General features: G+C 43.6%; 1 protein-coding gene across 1 annotated transcript in view; it reads left to right on the top strand.

Annotated features, from left to right (window-relative positions):
- The window catches only part of DRC11 (dynein regulatory complex subunit 11), a 225896-nt gene extending 209337 nt beyond the window's left edge, over nucleotides 1–16559 (top strand). The window contains exons 18-19 of the mRNA XM_020974919.2: nucleotides 8149–8387; nucleotides 15911–16559. Coding sequence (XP_020830578.1) covers nucleotides 8149–8387; nucleotides 15911–16051 — 380 coding nt within the window. The 3' untranslated portion in view covers nucleotides 16052–16559. The remainder of the gene's footprint in view (nucleotides 1–8148; nucleotides 8388–15910) is intronic.
- The last annotated feature ends 525 nt before the right edge of the window (nucleotides 16560–17084 follow it).

Raw genomic sequence — 17084 nt, 5'->3', positions numbered from 1 at the left:
GCTTTACCAGCTGAGTGGAGGATGGCTTGGAATAGAGGTCTCAATGCAGGGGAACCAGTTCTTCTGCTTGTCACCAGAGAACAGAATTAGGAGTGATGGCTGGAAGTTTCTAAGAGGGAAATTTCAGCTTGACATAAGAGTTGGGACAATCCAACTTATCCCTCCTTTGTGCACCATCCCTGGCTCAGTGGTCTTCCAGTTGTGAGAATTTACTGTTAGGAGAAATCCCATTGTTACTAAAGCAGTTAGAGTCATCCAGAAATGCAGCACACTGCCTCGGAAGGTGAAAATGTCTCTCCCTCCCTCTCTCTCTCTCTCCTCTCTCTTCTCTCTCTCTCTCTCTCTCTCTCTCTCTCTCTCTCTCTCTCTCTCTCTCTCTCTCTCTCTCTTTCTCCTCTCTCTCTCTCACTCACTCTCTCTCTCATTCTCTCTCTCTTATTCTCTCTCTCATTCTCTCTCTCTTATTCTCTCTCTCTCTGTCTTTCTCTTTCTCTTCCTTTCTCTCTCTCTCTCTCATATATATATATATATATATATATATATATATATATATGTACATGTATGTATATTATGTATGTATATGTATGGGTGTATGTATGTGTGTGTATATACATACACACACATGTATATATTAAATAACAGCTTACTAGAGTGCATCCTACGTACATTGTCTCATTTGATCCTCACAACAGCTATGGGGAGTAGGTGCTATTATTATCTCCATTTTATAGATGAGGAAAGTGAGCCTCAGGTGAAGTAACTATCTATTGACTGGAAGCAGGACTAGAACCTGGGTCATCTTGGTTCCAAGTCCAGCTCACTCTTCTTCCCACCAGATTCTTCTCCTGAGGTAGTGGGTGTTCCTCACTAGAGATCTTCAGTTGATGCCTCAATAACCAGCCATTTGTCAGGGATTTTGGAAGGAGGATTCTAGGCCAGAACCCCCTGAGGGACCTTTACAACTCTGAGATTCTGTGACTCTATAAATCTGTCCCTCTCCAACTCTCTCCCACCTCCAGCTCCAAATCTGCCCTTCCCTTAGTTCCTCCAATGACCAATCTCCCAATTCCCCACATGGATAACTCTGGGGGGATATTTCATTCTTCCCTCACCCTCACTTCTAATGTCATTAGTGATGAGTCATTTCTGCCCCTATGATATTTCATGCACTGTCCCCTCCTGCCTCTTCTCACTGCCACCCCCTGGAGCAAGTGCCCATTACCACCTCCCAGACTATAACAATAGCCACCATGAAGGTCTTCACACTTTCACACTCTCTCTCAGCCCCGATCTGTCATATAGACAGACATAGATACATGTGGATATAGATATATCTACATAGATATATATGAAAGGATAATCTTTCTTACTTACAGACCTAACCAAGCCGCTGCTTTGCTCAGAAGTCATCAGTGGCTCCCTATTGTCTAGACTCTTGTTCCTGACATCCAAGGCCCTCCGTGACCTGGCATGCTAACTATATATTCCCAGATTTGTCTCATCCCTCTCCCCCCTGACTACTTTTCATTCCAGTCAAGCTGGATATCCCTCTAGATATCCCTGGACTATTGCATCCTAACTCCTTCATGTCTTTGCTCAGGTCATTTACTTTTCTGATAATTCCCTCTCCCTACCTATCAAATGACTGCACATCTTTTAAAGTCTGTAACAAGAGCAGCAGTTCTGGGAGTTCTCAGCCCAGAGGCAGTAAAGGGGTTGGACTACTCATCAGAAAGAGATTACAGGGGACCTTTTTCTGCCACTCGATGGAGTTGGTTCCAATTGGCAATTCTATTGCCCATAAGAAGTTCTGAGTTGAAGTTGCAGGAAAGAGATGAGTACTTGTGATCAGTCACAAGGGAGCAGGGGCCCTGGTCACAATGCCAGAGCCAAGAAGAGCACTAGCTCTAGTGGCTTCAGGAAAACAGGGGAAGTGGTCACAGTCCCAGGGCAAAGAAGAGCACTGGTATTTGTGGCTATCGGGGAGCAGGGGTCCTTCTTGGGTAAAGATCAGGTGACAGACAGGAGAGCAGTGACCACACCTCTCCCAGGACAACGCCTACTTGGAAGCATCAAACTCTTGCAGACCCTCAGAATCATCCCTGAAAACAGCAGCACAAAAAATCCTGAAGCTTGGCATGGTGCCACCCTACAACCAAACATAAAGAACCCAGCTTTAACATAAAGCTCAAAGGGAAGAAATAGACTGGGGACATGAGCAACAACCAAGAAAAAGGACTTGACCATAAAAAGTTATTATGGTGACAGGGAAATCCAAGACATAAATTTAGAAGATGACAACAATTTAAAAAAAACTACAAGCAAAGCCTCAAACATAAATGATAATTGGGGCCAAGGCTAACAAGAATTCCTGGAAGAGTTAAGGTGAGAGATCAGAGTGGTAGAGGCAAAATTGGGGAAAGATGTGAGAGTGATGCAAGAAAACAGTTTGGTAAAAGAGGCACAAAAATACTGAGGAAAACGTCATCATAACAAATGGAATTGGCCTAATCATAAAAGAGGAACAAAAAATCACTGAAGAAAAGAATGCCTTAAAAAGTGGAATTAGCCAAATGGAAAAAGAGGTACAAAAACTCACTGAAGAAAGTGATTCCTTAAAATTAGAATTGGGCAAGCAGACACTTCAAGAAATAATAAAACAAAGTTAGAAGAATGAAAAAATAGGAGAAAATGTAAAATATCTCACTGAAAAACAACTGACCTAGAAAATAGATTGAAGAGATAATTTAAAAATTATTAGACTACTAAAAGCCATCCTAAAAAAGCCCAGATATAATATTTCAAGAAATTATCAAGGAAAACTGCCCTAATAGCTTAGATCCAGAGGGTCACATACAAATTGAAATAATCCACTGTTCTCATCCTGGAAGAGACCCCAAAATGAAAATTCCCAGGAGTATTATAACCAAACCCCAGAGTTCCAAGGTCAAGGGAAAAAAATATTGCAAGTAGCCAGAAAGAAACAATTCAAATATTGTGGAGCTGGAGTCAGAATTACACAAGATTTAGCAGCTTCAACATTAAAGGAGTAGAGGACTTGGATTATGATATTCCAGAGGGCAAAGGATCTAGGGTTACAACCAAGAATAACCCACCCAGCAAAAATGTATAATTCTTCAGGGGAAAAATGAATATTTAATAAAATAGAGGACTTCAGCATTTCTGAAGAAAAAACCAGAGCTAAATAGAAATTTTGACATTCAGACAGAAGACTTTAGAGAAGCATAAAAAGGTAAACATGCAAGTAATCATAAGGGACTCAATGGAGTTAAACTGTTTGCATTCCTATGTGAGAAGATGATTCAAGTAACTCCTAAGTACTTTATCATTATTAGGACAGTTAGAAGGAGTCTGCATAGAGAGAGGGCATGGGTGTGAGTCACAGTGGGATAATCACCAAAAGCAAAAAACAAAAAACAAAAACATAGGGGCAAGAAAGACAGTGCACTAGGAGAAGAGGAAAGGGATAGGCAGAATAGGGCAAATTTTATCATTTAAAGGAGAAATGCAAGAAAGAGCTTTATATGTAGGAGGAAATGAGTAGTGGTGGCAGGCAATACTTGAACCTTACTTTCAACAGAATTGGTTCAAAGACGTAAGAATATATACACATAATCAGTTGAGTATAGAAATCTATCTTACCCAATAGGGAGATAGGGAAGGAATAAAGTGAAACAGGGGAGGGGATAATAAGAGGGAGAGCAAATTGGAGGAGGCAGCGGTTGGAAGCAAAACAGACTTTTGAGGAGGGACCGGATTAAAAAAGAGAATGTGAAGAATAAACAGAGGGAAATGAGATGGAGGGAAATGCATGGTAGTGATCATAACTGTGAATGTGAATGGGATAAGCTAACCCATAGAATGGAAGTGGATAACAGAATGGATTGGAAACCAGAATCCAACAATATGTTGTATACAAGGGACACACTTGGGACAGAAAGACACACACGGAGTTGAAATAAAGGATTGAAGTAGAGTCTATTATGTTTCAGCTTAAGTAAGGAAAGCAAGGGTGGCCATCATGATCTCAGACAAAGCAAAAACAAAATTAGACTAATTGAAAGAGATAATCAGGGAAACTACATTTTGCTAAAAAGGTACCATAGATGATGAAATGATATTAAAAATTTAACAAGTTTCTCTAATAAAACCCTCATTTCTCCAATATATAGGGTACCTGAATCAAATTTATAAAAATAAGAGCCATGCCCCAACTGCCAAATGGTTAAAGGATATGAACAGGCAATTTTCAGAAGAAGAAATCAAAGCTATCTAGTCATATAAAGAAATGTTCTAAATCACTTATTAGAGAAAGGCAAATTCTGAGGTACCCTCTCACACCTATCAGAAGTGCCAAATGCTGGAGGAGATGAGGGAAAACAGGTATATCAATGTACTGTTGTTGGGGTAATGAATTGATCCAACAGTACTGGAGAACAATCTGAAACTATGGCCAAAGGGCTAGAAAACTGACCCAGCAACAGCACTACTAGGGCTGTATCCCAAAGAGATCAAAGCAAAAAGGCAAGGACCTACATGTACAAAAATATTCATAGCGGCTCTTTTTGTGGTGGAAAAGAACTGGAACTTGAGGGGCTGTTCATCAGTCGGGGACTGGCTAAACAAGTTGTGACATACGATTGTGATGGAATTCCATTGTGCTGTAAGAAATGATGAGGGGCATGGCTTCAGAAAAAAAACACATGGGGAGACCTATATGAACTGATGCAAAATAAAGTGGGAGGAGCCCTGAGATTGTTGGACGCATGAATAACAATGTTGTAGCAATGATTAACCATGAAAGATTTGGCTACTCTGATCAATGCAGTCATCCAGGACAATTTCAAAGGACTCATGATGAAGACAAGTGCTGTCTGTCCACCTCCACAGAAAGAATGGAAGAATTCTGAGCGGAAACTGAAGTATGATTTTCTTGTTTTCTTTTTCTTTTTCCTTTTTTTTTTTTTGCTTTTTTGTTATATGGCCAATATGGAAGTATGTTTTGCATGATTTCATGTCTATAACTGATGTCATTGTTTGCCTTCTCAGTAAGTGGGGGAGGGAGGGATAGAATCTGGAACTCAAAATTTAAAAAGAAAATAATGTTAAGGGGCAGTTAGGTGGCACAGTGGATACAGCACTGGCCCTGAAGTCAGGAGGACCCGAATTCAAATCCGACTCACACCAAACACTTGACACTTACTAGCTGTGTGACCCTGGGCAAGTCACTTAACCCCAATTATGTAAAAAAAAAGAAAAGAAAAGAATGTTAAAAATAAAGAAATAATGAATATGAAAAGGGTTTTTTTTTGGGGGGGAGAAGTATTATTTGTCTCACTAAGGATTTAATTAGGAGGACCACAATTAATTTATTATATGCTTCTGGTAAAAAAAAAATTCCTAGAGGCTTTTCAGCAAATTTAAACTTTAAGAAAATAGTCATTCAAGTGAACATTTTTATTAAATTAAGTCATTTGCAATTATGAAAAAAAAATAAAGTTCATGATAAGCAGCATCCCCTCCACTAGTTATCATTTAGTAGTATCTCACTGCACATGAGAATTTGCACCTTTATATGCACCTAACATTTTGCATTTAAGCTCTCTGTGCTGGTGCCTTACCTTCTACTAGACTGTAAGCCCCATGAAGACAGGAGCTTTTTCTCTTTTTCTCCCTTTTTTCGGCCCAGTGGCTGCCATAAAACTTTATACAAAACAGGCACTTGGGAAGCACTGGGCATTATGGATCAGATAACTCTCATTTTTATGCTTATTTTTTCTATTTCATCCCCAATTGAGAGTTTGTTAGAGAAGGATTAGTCAGGTGGGCCTGTGGTTAGTTTCAAGTCTAAGTTTTTAACTCTTCTAACAAAAATTAGACTTTAGAAAAATTGTATAACCTTTTCCTCAGGGAACATCAAAGTGCTTTACAAATGTTGAGCCCGATTTCCCCAGTGCCTAAACACGCCTCTAGTTATAAATCAGGTCCCTTTGCAAACTGCATTTAAGTCTTTCATGCCACCGGGACACCATTCAGTGAGTTACGGAGAATGCGGCCAACTCTTGCTTTAGCTCCCATTAAGAGTAGACATGTTGGGGCAAAGATGGTGTGTGAATGGAGTTTTTGTCATTGAAATGGTATTTTAAGTGCAGCAAGAGGACTTGGGGTTTTATTCGAGGTGCCCTGCAGTCAATCCTTTTGTAAAATGAAGAGCTCTTGGGTAATGGGAATAAGCAGCCTCTAATTTTTCTGGCTTGGTCGATTCTGAAGTTTGTAACTCAGGTCTTGGCAAACTTTGTCATTTGTTTTCATCATGGCCCTGGGTTCAAGAGAAGGGCTCGGGATGACACAGGGCCTCACAACCTCACTTCCAGCTCGCCATGTTCCCAGTGGCTTAGCGCTTGACTGCTATCTTTGTATCCTTCTTGTAGTGGAGAAGGGAGGGGAACCAAAGTGGGGAGTAAAATTGAACTCCACGTCCAGCAAGAGAGGCAGCATAAGCCAGGGGAAGAGAGGCTGGATCTGACAGGTTCAAACCTTGGCTCAGGGTGACCTTGGGCAAGTCATTTTCCCTCCTCTGTAAAATGGAGAGGTTGGATTGGATGCCTCCAAGATCCCTTCCAGCTCTGGCTATAGGATGCCACAGGGTCACTAAGCCTAGCAGTGCTTTATCTGTAGACTGAAACTCCCCATTGAGAGACCTAACTGGTCTACACATAACATTTCAGCCTTCGGGGATATGACAGAAGGAAGCTCCCTTACCAATGGACCTGAGTAACTGATCCACAGTTAGAGGCCTAGAGAGTTATTGGGCAGATTCGCAGAGCTGAGCAATTCAGTCAGGACACATCAGAGACAGGACTGGAGCCCAAGTCTTCCTGACTCCAAGGCTGGCTCTTTAGTCACAAATTATGAGGTTAAAATACAAATTTGTTCAGAGAAAAGTCTAGGCAGACAATTGCCCTATCCAAAATGGTTGGTGAAAGATGCTCCGCTTAGTGGAACAGTCTGTGTAACTGAAAGTTAAACATAGAGACCATGAGACACCCTTACTTGTGTAAGTGAGAAGCACAGTGGCAGTAGGAGACTGACTGTTAGTTAGTGAGACCCAGCTTCAAATGATGGTGCCATGAAAAGTGAGCTGGATTTGCAGTTTGAGGATTCAGGTTCAAATCCTAGTTCAGCTATTTACTAGCCATATGACCTTGGACAAATCATGGGAAATGCTCAGATTAGATCTGGAGGGGATTTTTGAGCAAATCCAGTCCAATTTTACAGCTGAGGAAACTGAGGCTAGAAGATGTTAAGTGACTTGCCTTGTAAATGTCAGAGGCAGGATCTGAACCCAAGTCTATGGTCTATGATCTGGACTCCACTTTCTACATTCATAAGATGAGGATAATAATATCCTTCCTGCTTGTTTCACAGGGCCGTTACGAGACCCAAACGGCACAATATTTGTAAGGGGATTTGCAAACCTTTCAAATGCCTACTAAAAATGTCAGCTGCTCCACTATGGACAACTTAACCCCACAGTGCAGCCCTCTACGGCCCTTTGGGATGCCTCCAATCTGAGTTCCTTGGAGCTCTTTCTTTGCAGTCCCACACCATCATCAGGAGAGTCCGGGATTAAAAAGGTAGATTTCGGTCTTAGGGAGAAGAATCCGTTAGACATGGCCAGACTGGTGTTATTCAGGATCTCAAGGTTTCAGCTCCCTGAGATATTTCACGAGTTTGGCAGCTGCCCTCACCAGTGCACACTGAAACCCATCTACAGCTTATAGTCCTCAAGTATGGTCTGAGGCTCAGAGATTTTAGGTGATTTGCCCAGAGTCGCACATCAAGGCAGGGCTTGAAATTAGACCCTCCTTACTCCAAGTCCAGAATCCAATGCATCATCCTGTGCTGCTTCTCATTGTATAATACTCTAAGAAAATAGTAGCTCTATGGAGGGAGATATTGGAGATTTTTAGCCTTTATCCAGCTGCCAGCTGGGTGGGAGCTGGCTATGTCAGAGCAGCCTTGTTCCACATTCTTCATGCTGAGATGAAGCTTTCAAGAGAAAGCCAGAATGGTGACTAATCTAATTTTCCATATTCTTTGTTTGGTTTTTTTTGGACAAACCAGTATTGTGGAAGCAAGTGATTGAACAGGCTGGAGGAAACATCACCAAGTCATTGAACATCAGTTGTCTCTCCAAGATCACTGATGGATTCACCCAAGGACAAATAGTCCAAGTCATAAAAAGCATCCTCACCGACCGGCGAATCCGGCAGCAGAAGCAAAAGGCTCTGACAGCCGTGGAGTTCATCACGAGCTTGGCTCGGATGGACCCCATCTACAAAGAAGAGGAAGAAAGCTTTAAGGTAAGCTGAGCACAGCCAGGTCTGTGGCTTGGCCACAGAAGGTGCCCCATGCGGACCTCACCCTCTACTCTTCCATCTGGAGAGCCTTTGATCTGGAGAGCTGGGGCAGGGAAGAGAGACCAAAAAAAAGACCACTGTGTTTGAACTGAGAGAACTTGGGCTCCAAACCCACTTCTCCCCCCATAGACAAGTCCCCTCATTACTCTGGGCTTCAGTTTCTTCATATGTAAGAGACAAGCATTGACCACAATGGCCTTCCAACTCAAAATCTGTAATTATCTGATATTCAGGGTCACTTGACCCCACCAAACAAAGACACACTCACTTGCCCCCACCCTCAACCCAACCCCCACCCAAAAAAAACCCCAACTCAAATAAAATAGGAGGCCAATATTCCCAAATTCAGAAGAAATAATAGCTAACAGCACCTTAATTTTGCAAGACACTTTATGGACATGTCATTAGATCCTGTTTTACAGATGAGGAAACTGAGGCTAGATGAGGTTATATGATTTGCCAAGGTCACACAACTAGTAAATACCTGAGGCAGGATTAGTACCCAGGTGTTCCTGACTCCAAAACCCAGCCTTCTTTCCACTATGCTAAGCTGTCTAAAGTATGGAGCAAGCTCAGAGGAAACCTATAGCTGAGCATGTCTTACTATACCAGGAAAGGGCATTGGGATTTCTTTTAAAGTGTATCATCTTCAAAGGCAGTGGCCAGGTGATGTGGTGGATAAAGCACCAGCTTTGGAGACAGGAAGACTGGACCCTAGGAAAGTTACTTAATTAACCCCAATTACCTAAAAAAATTAAAAAAATTAGAGCATATCCTCTTTGGAAATAAGGCACAGAGATACCATTAAAGAAATGTTTCTGTGAAGTGCATCCCTTTCCAACCAAAATAGAGAGTCTTTTATTCCCCAGCAAGGCATCCTCGATGCTTCTGAGGAAGGGGCCATGAGGGCAGGGACTTCACCTGGGGCAAAACCCCCACTTCACCTCCACCTGGAAGTCATTCAGTGTTAGGATCAAGGTTTTTTAGGAGTGGGGGAGGGGATATTTTAAATCTAACGAACTTCCAACATCTGTCTTCCAGCGCTGTGACTAATCCAGTCCCTTCTTTGATTCTTCACAAATTAATGAGTGCCCCCGGTCACCTTTTCTTGACTAGGCATTTGCTTTTAAACTCTTACTTATGATATTTAAAAAACCCTCTTTCCCTCACCCATTTGCATTTCTTACATGTCTTTGAAGAGATTGTAACTGAGGGTGCCAACCAGAGGATGCTAGAATCAGAGCTGAAAGGAGCCTGAGAGGGACAGGAATAGGCATTTACAGAGAGCCCGTTCTGTGCCCATTCTGCACCTGGCACTGGGCCCATTCTGTGCCCGTTCTGTGCCATTCTTGGCCCGCTCTGTGCCAGGCACTGTGCTAAGCACTTTCCAAAGATGAGCTCATTTGATGCTCACAGCAACCCTGGGAGGTAGGTGCTGTTATCACCCCCATTTTATTCTCAAGGAAACTGAAGCAAATGGGGGTTAAGTGACTTGCCCAGGGTCCCACAGCCACTGTCTAAGGCTAGATTTGAATTCAGGTCTTCTTGACTTCAGGCCTGGTGCTTTGACCATTGGGCCACCCAACTGCCCCTCAGAAGCCATCTAGTCCAACTCCCTCATTTTACAGAGGGGGAAACTGAGGCCAGAGAAGCAATTCAGAATTGTTCAAAGTCACAAAGGTAGAGAAAGGTCAGAGATCCTAGGTTTAGAGTTGGAAGGGAATTCAGAGACACTTAATCCAAATCCTCCCCCCCCTTTTAAGAAACAGGGCAACTGAGGTTCAAAGAGTTTGAGTGACTTGCCCAAGGCTTAGCAGGCATTAGGAACACACTTTTGAACCCAAAGGATTTGAACCCCCTTGCTCTTATTTAACCAGAACTCGCTGGCTCCTCCATAGTGCCTGCTCCTCAGATGAGGTGCCTGGTCGATTTCCAGCGTTGTCTGGATCCACATTATCTGCATCTCTCTCCTAAGAAACGAAGAATTCAGAGTTCACCAGACTGTGCCAGCTCCCACAGTGACTTCTTTGTCCTTGCCTGTGCTCTGGGTCCAAGTGCCTTAGAAGCAGCATGTCTGCTGGGAAGAGCCCTGGGCTTAAAGCTCAGAGCCCAAGGGCTTCCTGGTCCTGACTATGACATTAACCAGCTGTGTGGCCTTGGCCAGGTCATGTCACTTCTTTGTGCCTCAGTTGCCTTATCTGAAGAACAAGACTAAATGACTTCTAAGTTTGCTTCTAGCCCTGCAAGTCTACGATTGTGAGTTATGGCATGCCCCCTTTCCTATTCCTCAGTTTCCCTTGATCCTGAAATGCCCTAAACAGAAATGAAGTCTCCCTTTGGGACTCCTCAAAAAAAGAAACACAACAAATGTAAAAATGAAAAGTCCTCGGTTAATGTTCATTGAACCCTGATTCTCAATGTGCAGGTGCACAGTATGTTCGTGCCTAAAAGCAGGCTGTGCCTCAGTTGAACCCTGTTGGTGGCCTCTCCTCTCTGCTTTAATGCAGCCTGGCAGCTCCCTAATCCTGTCAGGTTTTTTCCCCCAAATTAAGCACCGGATCTTTTTCTTGGTCAATGCATTGAATAATTGAATCATTTAATAAACCCACAATTCATTCCCTAGTGTGATGCCTGGCACTCTAACTAATTACTAAACATATTGAATTGTGACTGCCACCTGCTGGCCCAGTTTGTTACCGTCCTGAACCACTGGGGGCTCAGTATCGAAGATTCTCTGTTAGCCAAGCAAGATTTGGAATTCCTCTCGAAGAAAGGGGACAGTTTTCGTGGCTGAATCTACTCATGTCGGACACGTCCCAAGTGCACGAGAGAAGCCTATCGATGCAGAGCAAGCCATTCCAGGGAAAGATCCCATCAAACCGGACTTCAGGGGCTGTTCACGTTCGGGGTCAAACCCACGGAAGCTGAATTAGGAGGGCCTCGCAAGCCAAAGGCCCAACACCTGCCAGACAGAGACGCCCCTCTCCCACATCCCTGACAAGTCATCGTTCATTCTTCACTTTGAAGAGCCCTCATAGGTAGGAGCAGCCAGGGGGCGCCATGGTGCACGGTGTACCAAGATTGGAGTCGGGGAGATTCATCTTTGGGAGCTCTGATCTGGCCTCAGACCCTTCCTAGCTGCGGGACCCTGGGCAAGTCACTTCACCCTGCTTGCCTCAGTTTCCTCATCTGTAAAAATGAGCTGGAGAAGGAATTGGCAAACCACTCCAGTATCTTTACCAAGAAAACTCCAAATGGGGTCCCAAAGAGTCACACACAACTGAAACGACTAAACAAAAAAAACCAAAAACATTCGGTAGGAAGAGCTCCCTGCCTCCAGAAGCAGCCCATTGCATTGTAACTAGAAAGACAGTGTACTGGAGTGAGTAGAGAGCCAGGCCGATCATGTGACCCTAAGCAAGGTATTTAACCCCTTAGTGCCCCAGCAGCTCCCTAAGACCATCAACTGCATTGAAAAAAAGGTCTTAGCTCTAGAGTCAGAGATCCTCACTTCGAATGCTTCCTCAGACACTCCTGTCTGAACTTGGTATGACCTGGCAGGACCGTGGCGTGACCTGCCATGGCCTTGGTACTACCTGGTATTACCTTGGTATGGTTTGGTATGACCTTGGCATGGCCTCATATGACCTTTGTATGGCTTGGGATGACCTTGGTGAGGCCTGGCATGATCTTAGTATGACCTGGTATGACCTTGGTATGACTTGGCATGGTCTTGGTATGGCTTGGCATGGCATTGGCATGACCTTTGTATGGCTTGATATAACCTTGGTGAGTCCTGGCATGATCTTGGTGTGATCTGGTATGACCTTGGTATGACTATATCTCCTAATGAGTCTCAGTCTCCTTGGCTGTAAATGACAGGGTCACAACAAAGGGTCTCTCAGGTCCCTGCCAGCTCCAAGTCAGTGAGGCCCAGGTCTAAGACCCTCTCTCTCTGGTTTTCATGGCAAGGAGCACACATTCATTAAGCATTTGCCCTGGGCCAGGTACTGTGTTAAGTGATGGAGATACAAATACAAGCAAAACTAAAGACCCACCCTGCCCCAAGTAGCTTCCGTTCTAACAGTAGAAGAAAGCATTTAACAGGGAGCTGAAAAAAGGAAGGAGGAGGAAGGTATTCATGGAAGGACGTTGTTTAGAATCCAGATGTGATTGTGAGAGAAATGCAGCCTGGCCAGCCTGGGCCCATTCCCAAAATGGAGGACCCTTGAAGAGTTCCTCAGTGTGAGAACAGAACGAACACGGCCGAAGGAAATTCTAGGCGGAGTCACAATGGTGAAGTCCAGGGCTGGGAGGACAGGGAAGCCCAGTCAGCCTGGGCTAAAGGCTGCCCCTGCCTGCTGCAGCCTGCATCTCTGCGGGCTGTGGGCATTGCTCTCCTCTCCACCGGGCTGGGCCTCTCTCCAGCTTGTTGGCCTCCCTCTTGTTCACCTCAAGTCCAGATATCCGTCGCCTTCATTTCCTTCAGTCTCCACGGTTTCAGATGTTCCCTGTGATAAGCGAGCTAGAATTTGACATTTTTCATCAGACAGATTAAAGCTCTAGTCAAGGCAGTGGGGCATAGGTGAGAAGGAGGCAAACTTGGAGCCAGGAAGAGCTGAGTTCAAGCCCTTCCCCTGACACTACTGACTGTAGTCCTGAACAAGCCAAGTCACTTTTCAAGGCTCTAGACAACTCTCAAAGATTCAGTTACAGAGAAGGGGGCAACCTGCATTGGTAGAAGGCATTTCCTCACCAGGGAAATCACAGGTCCACTGCCTTTATCCCCCTTATTTTTTTTGGTGGTTTTTTTTTTGGTTTGGGGGGTTTTGAGTTTTGTTTGTTTGTTTGTTTTTTGATGATCAGCATTGACCAAAGTTTTCCTTTTGTTAAGGGAACTGATGACCCAAGGATCCTGTGTTTCAGAATTGTGTTTGTTCTATAGCAGGATGCAATAGTGACTGGGGGAGGGGGTAGAGGTGGTAGCAGGAGAAGTAGGTTGGGCCAATAGCTTCCATCTCCCCATCTAGGACTGGGATCTGCTGGAGGGACAGAAGGGGAGGGGGGTACCTAGTCTGTGCCTATCTCCAAGTCTTGTTGCTCCAACCTTCCCAAAGTGTGAGGATGACTGCCCCCACCCCAACCCCAATCCTGGCTCCTAGGCATCCCGATTTAGCCTTGAGTCCCAGGGACCCCTATTGCTCTTGACGAACAGAAAGTAGCTCATGCTGCCAACCTCAGAACCATGTTAGAAGGATGCCTCACTTCATCAAGGGATGATGGCTTTCATCAGTGCAGGGGTTCCATGCACCAACGAGGCCACAGCTCCTCTATTTTAGTGGTCTGCCTCTGAGAATTGCTCAATTCATCGCCTTCAATCCAACCCAGTGATGAGCCAGGCTTAGCTGGGCTGGTCCCCAGATGACCAACATCTGGGGTCAAGGGGGTGCAGTCCATGGCTAAGCCCATCCTCAAAGCCTCTCAGTCTTGGTGGTGGGATCTGTTGGAACTTGTCTTCCATTGGCATGGCCTTGGGGAAGTCATTGCCTTTGATGCATCATCAAAAGATGACTTTAGTGGCAGGAATGATGTTGAAGAGGAGGAGGAGGATGGTGGTGATGGTGGTGATGATGATGATGATAATGATGAGAGCAGCTTATGTCAGTCAATAAGCATTTATTAAGCACCTAATATGTATGGGGTACTGTGTTAGGCACTCAAGATTCAAAGAAAAGCAAAAGACCAAGGTGCTCACAATCTAATGGGTTTCTCTAGAATTTTAGTAATAACATTAAACAAATAATAATCCTAATCACTTCTCCCATAGCTTCCTGTCTCTGAACCTTGCTTCCACAGTCTTGGGCAAATCCGTAAGCCTCAGTTTCCTATTCTGTAAAATGAAGGTATTGGACTACGTGACCAGCTCTAGAACTAGAATCCTATGATCTATGCAGTGGGTTAGGTAATGCAAGTATTATTATCCCCATTTTACAAAGGAGAAAACTGGGGCTCACAGCAATCATTCAGCTAGCAAGTGTTGTAGGCGGGATCCTCTCCCTAGATTGACTGAGAATATTCCCACCCAACCATTGACCCAGATAATTTGGATCTTGGGTAGTTTGAAGCTGTTCTTATTCTTGTCTTTGTATTCCTAGCACTTAGAGTATGGCCTGGTACACAGTTAGTACTCAGTAAATGTTTTGTCTGCCTCTATGGGAAAGGGCTATATTTCTGAGGAGGCAGGACTGGGAAAGCCCAAAGCTGGGGTCATACTCTGCTGTTTATAGACTGGACCAAGGCACCATAGTCACCGGAGTTGAGGGGGCTGAAAGGACAGAAGTGAGTCCCACCCAAGAGGGTCAGATTGTCCATTTCACCTGTATACTAGGTAGCCAGATGCCAGAAAAGGCCGCAGGACAGGTCTTCATTGCACTGTTGCCTCCATAAGTCCAGGAAACAAGTTCCTAATCAGCTATAAAAGTCTGCAACAGAAATCTGGTGAATGGGGAACTTTAGTAACTGAGCCCTGACTCCCCAGCTCCCTCCGGACCCTATGCTCCCCATGATCCATGGCTAGCTGCAGGTCAAACAAACCTTCCAGACCAGGTCTGGCAGGATACTGACAGTGGCAGCCAAGGAAGCTCCTGGCATTGTAGGCCCACTCTCCAGCGGCCACCACACAGCTCCAACAGACATTCGTCACTGGGCGTTTTTATAGCAAACTCTTGCAGTTTAACCAAGAGTGGACCCACTGTTGACTGTAAGGACAATCCCCTCTCTCCTCTAATTTTTGAATGATATGGCTTTTATAGTTAGACCATGTATCCACTTGGAATTCATTGAAGTATATGATCTAAGATGGTCTAAGCATAGTTTCTGCCAGTCTGCTTTCCAACTTTTCCAGGAGTTTTTTTTTCAGGGAATTCTTATCCCAGTAGTTTGTGGATTTATTGAATATCACACCACCATTGCTTCTGGGACTTGTTTACCTGCTCAATTGATCAAAAAATATATAATAGACCTACTATGTTCCAGGCACCAGGGATACAAATACAATAAACGAAGCCATCCCTTCTCTCAAAAACCTCTATTTGTAAATTGACTGTTTGGGAGGAGATTCCATGTATAATTTCTTCTGTGAATCAATTTTCCTATATTTTTAACCAACAGCCAGTGACTAGGAGGAGGATGACCAGGTATTGTGGTCTTATAGTTCTCTTAGATTTTGAGCCACTCCATTTGGAGAAGAGTGTCCCTGGCTGGAGTCAGGCAATACCCAGAATGTGCAGTGGTGTCAACATGAAAATCCATTTGGGCAACCATTTGCCCTTGTCATATGTCCAATTATCAGTGGTTCCATTGACCCTTCATAATGAATAAGAAGGATTGAAATAAGTTTACTAAGGCTCCCTCCACAGAATGTATGCAAAATTTTAACATTTTCTTCCTTCCTTCCTTGATTTCAGGCTTGGTACTCCAAGACCCCTTTGGGTAAGAAAAGAGCACGTGCATTGTCTGGAGCTGATGAAAAGGACAAAGGAAAAGGGAAAGGGAAAGGAAAGGGAAAAGAAAAGAAAGGGGAAAAGAAGGGAAAAGAGAAAAAGTAATTCTTCATATGTCAATCATCTTTAACTCTTTCTCATTAATGTTGAGGTTGACCATTTCTCCGAAAAGAATGAATGAATGCCCCATGATGCAGACCTGAGAAAAGCCTGCCTCCTAAAGAAGCTCCAAGGAAAAAATTCGTCCGATTATGGTGGCCCATTCATAGGACACTCCAGTGCTTGTATTTTTCCTGTTCATTCCATTAGTTCTTTCACACTCAGCTCTTAAATTGACTGGCCACCACAAAATATTTTCATTTCCTCAGTATGCTAGTCTTCCAAGGGTTTGTACACAATGTAGACACACCCTTCACGTGCACACCCCCCAAGACCTTGCATTGCTTGGGAATTCCACTGTAGTGCAGCATTGAATATTGAGCTAGAAGCTTAGTAATTAAAAGGAATCCTCATTGGTAGGTTAATCAGTATGACTTCTCTATTTCTCTATGGTGCCATTTTATTGATCTGTGCACTATATCTATATATCTATATCTATATATCTATATATATATATATATGTATATATACATATGTTTATATATATATATATATATATCCTCTTATGCATTTAAAAATATAATTCTTCCCTATATCTATGAATTTTGTGTAGCTAAATAAAAATTTTGCACTTTAAAGGCTCCTCACTTGTTTTTTTTTTTTTTATGAAACTACATGGAAAAACATTGTACAGTGGAGTATTCCTACAATGCTGAGAGGACTCCAAATCTTGTCAACTAAGCATTGATTGAGGAATAATAATAATAATATTTTTGATATTGAAACAATGAGCAGCTAGTTGGCACAGTTAACAGAGTGCCAGTCCTGAAGTTAGGAAGACGCAGCTTCATGAGTTCAAATCTGGCCTCAGACACTTACTAGCTGAGTGACCCTAAGCCAGTCACTTAACTCTGTTTGCCTCAGTTTTCTTATCTGCAAAATGAGCTGGAGGAGGAAATGGCAAACCACTCCGTATCTTTGCCAAGACAACCCCACATAGGGTCACAAAGAGCCAGACTACTACCAGAACTCCTGGTCT

The sequence above is a fragment of the Phascolarctos cinereus genome, unplaced genomic scaffold, assembly GCF_003287225.1.
Source record: "Phascolarctos cinereus isolate Bilbo 61053 unplaced genomic scaffold, phaCin_HiC Scaffold_5;HRSCAF=322, whole genome shotgun sequence".
NCBI lineage: Eukaryota > Metazoa > Chordata > Mammalia > Diprotodontia > Phascolarctidae > Phascolarctos > Phascolarctos cinereus.
Note: the sequence above shows the minus strand (reverse complement) of the source record. Positions and strands in the feature narration are given on the sequence as shown.